Source organism: Drosophila mojavensis, unplaced genomic scaffold (genome assembly GCF_018153725.1).
Source record: "Drosophila mojavensis isolate 15081-1352.22 unplaced genomic scaffold, ASM1815372v1 contig_74, whole genome shotgun sequence".
Lineage (NCBI taxonomy): Eukaryota > Metazoa > Arthropoda > Insecta > Diptera > Drosophilidae > Drosophila > Drosophila mojavensis.
The window spans coordinates 11,381,759-11,384,401 of NW_025318899.1; the positions used below are offsets into that span (position 1 = coordinate 11,381,759).

The 2,643-nt window shown below is 46.7% G+C and overlaps 1 protein-coding gene across 1 annotated transcript; it reads left to right on the plus strand.

The window, feature by feature from the left end:
• The first annotated feature begins 200 nt into the window (after nt 1–200).
• Nucleotides 201–2,027, plus strand: LOC6582123. Its single transcript, XM_002007796.4, has 3 exons — nt 201–368; nt 430–675; nt 737–2,027. Exons 1-3 carry the CDS (start codon nt 233–235, stop codon nt 1,882–1,884), a joined length of 1,530 nt encoding a protein of 509 aa, XP_002007832.4. The 5' UTR covers nt 201–232; the 3' UTR covers nt 1,885–2,027.
• Nucleotides 2,028–2,643: the final 616 nt, after the last annotated feature.

Consider the following 2,643-nt stretch of genomic DNA (forward strand, 5'->3'; position numbering starts at 1 on the left):
AGTCCCAATTGTCGCTTTGTTTATGTTGCAACTGAGCTGAGAAAAGAATGCCAGCTAGCTGCTTGGCTGCTGATTCACAGTCAACATTGGAGTTAGACCTTATTGATTCGAGAGTCGTTTAATTAGAGCGTCTCATGTTCGGCGGCATTTATCTTATCAGACAGCTCGACAATGACAAGATCGCGCTATCTATCTGCCAGCAGCCTCAGATAGTTTTTACCCGCTTCGGCGAATGCAGTCGATATCATTTGTGAAAACGCTCTCAACACGCTCAGATGTCCATGTCCCATCGATGCAGCTCCGCTCGTTGGCCTTTGACTCCCTGTGGCAGGCAGTAAGCAACATGTTCCAGCTGCCCGATGTGCTAGGTAAGTCGTAACCAACTGGGTTTGCTTGTCTGACTTTTCGTGCTGTGTGTTTGCTCCACAGTTCTGTGCTGCCTGTGGGGCAGCGGCCTCTCGCTGGGCTACTATCTGAAGTCGGCCTTCGTCTACGACAATCTGTGGCCGCACTGGTACGCCCTGATGGCTGGCATCGTGGTGCTGGTCCTCACTCTCGGCTGGACGGTGCGCAAGCATATCAAGCAGCGCTATAGCTTCGATCACTACTACATCATCTTCTACGGGCTGCTCTGCTCGCTGCTGGGCAGCTGCTTCCTGCTCAGCAAGCAGTTGGGTAAGCGCGGCAGTTGGCTTCGCTGCACATTGAAATTAATTATCCACATTGCTCTGCCCAGCGGTTAGCTACTACTTCAGCTTTATTGGCTTGAGCGTGGTCTATCTGGCCGGCTTCAGCTATGTGAGCCTGCGCAGCGATGCCTCGGGCCAGCGGCCGGCGCGGATTGCCATGGGCAATGCTTCGCATGCCTGCGGCCTGGCCGTCGGCTTTGTCCTCTTCAACGAGTTCGAGCCGCACCGCTGCGGCCTCGTCGCACTGGGCGTCAACCTGCTGCTGCTGCTGTTCGTGCTCATCAACGAGCTGCTGCAGCATCTGGGCGTGCACAACTACAAGCAGTCACGTGACTTGGTCTTCAATCTGCTCAACGAGGAGCGGCTGGTCTTTCTGCCACGCCAGGCCGTGTTGGCACAGTTCGTGGACCGCCAGGACTATCGGCTGCAGCAGAGCCGCCAATGGCTTGTCCTGCTGCTGGGCGGACTTGTGCTGGTGCTGCAGAGCGGCTGCCTGCTGCACTCGCCCGTCCACCTGCAGCTGATGTGGACCTCCACCAGGGGATTCATGCAAGACTACCAGCTGTTCACACCCTTCGCTCTATACGCCGCCGGCTGTGCCCTGAGCGCCCTCCTCCTGCTGCGCTACACCCCAAAGCTGCTGTATTTGCTGATGGGCGTCATTCAACTGACGCTGGTGGCCGCCCTGCTCTGCATCTACAATGAGGATCAATCGGAGCATTGTTATTTGTTCCTCTGCCTCATCTACGCCAGCGCCGGCATGCTGTCCACTCAGGCTCTGCACTGGCTGCTGGAGTGCTCGCCATTCCTCTACGCCGAGCTCTCGCTCGCCGTCGGCTTTGTGCTGCAGCTAGCTGTCATGGAGGCCACCAAGTACGAGGTGGGCGTGGACAACGTGTGGACAGCGCTATTGGCCAGCAGCCTCACCTACCTGCTGCTCACCTTGCTGGCCATCGTGCTGACGCTCTGGCTGCAGCCTCGCTCCGCCAGCCTCGTCGACGTTCGCAATCGTCTGCTGGGCGTGCGACGCCTCCATCTGCCCGCTGCCCAGACCCAGTTCTGGCACACCAATCACTTTCTCGCCCACGACAAGCAGCCGCACGAGCTGCGGGCCGTGCAGCTGGATAAGACGCGCGTCTTTCAACAGTTTCCAATTAACTCCGACGCTGCCAATGGCAAAGCGAATAAGTTTTGATGTTCTTAGCGTTAAGATATTAGCAATATATTGTTTACCCAAGCGTAGATGCGTATATTATATTGAGATGTGCTTCTCAGCAATAAAAATCCAAGTAATACAACTTTGTTGTAGCAATAAAAATCGAAATGTTTTAAAACTTATATCAACTAGCGAATATAATTAAAAATAAATTCTATATAAACATATAATTACTTAAAGCTTATTGCTTCACGGTTTGCTAGCTTCAGCAATTTATTAGGGTCAGCAATTTAATAATGCCTTAGAAAAGGTGAGCTAAATATAAATATATTATTTTTTATTTTATTTATTTTGCTAATTTTATGTATACATATATAATTATTTTATTTTATTTTTTTTATGATTTTTTTTTTTATTATTATTATTTTTTATTTTTATTTTTATTTATTTTTTTATTTTTCTAGTTTGTTTAAGTTGAAAAAGTATATATTCATATACACTCATGATGAAATGAAAATAATAGGTACACCCCTTAAAATTTAACTTTATTGAGGTTAATTCAACAAAACATTTTTTCTACTTGCCATCCAGTTTTTTTTTTTTTTTTTTTTTTTTTTTTTTTTTAATGCCAAAAATTATTTAGTTATGACAAAATCTCTAAAATTATTCTGATGTACTTATTATTTTCATCATGAGTGTATATCTACAAAATTATATATTTATATATACCATAAAAATATATAAAATATATTTAAATATATCTCCGCACTATATATTCATTATTTATATTCTATAAAT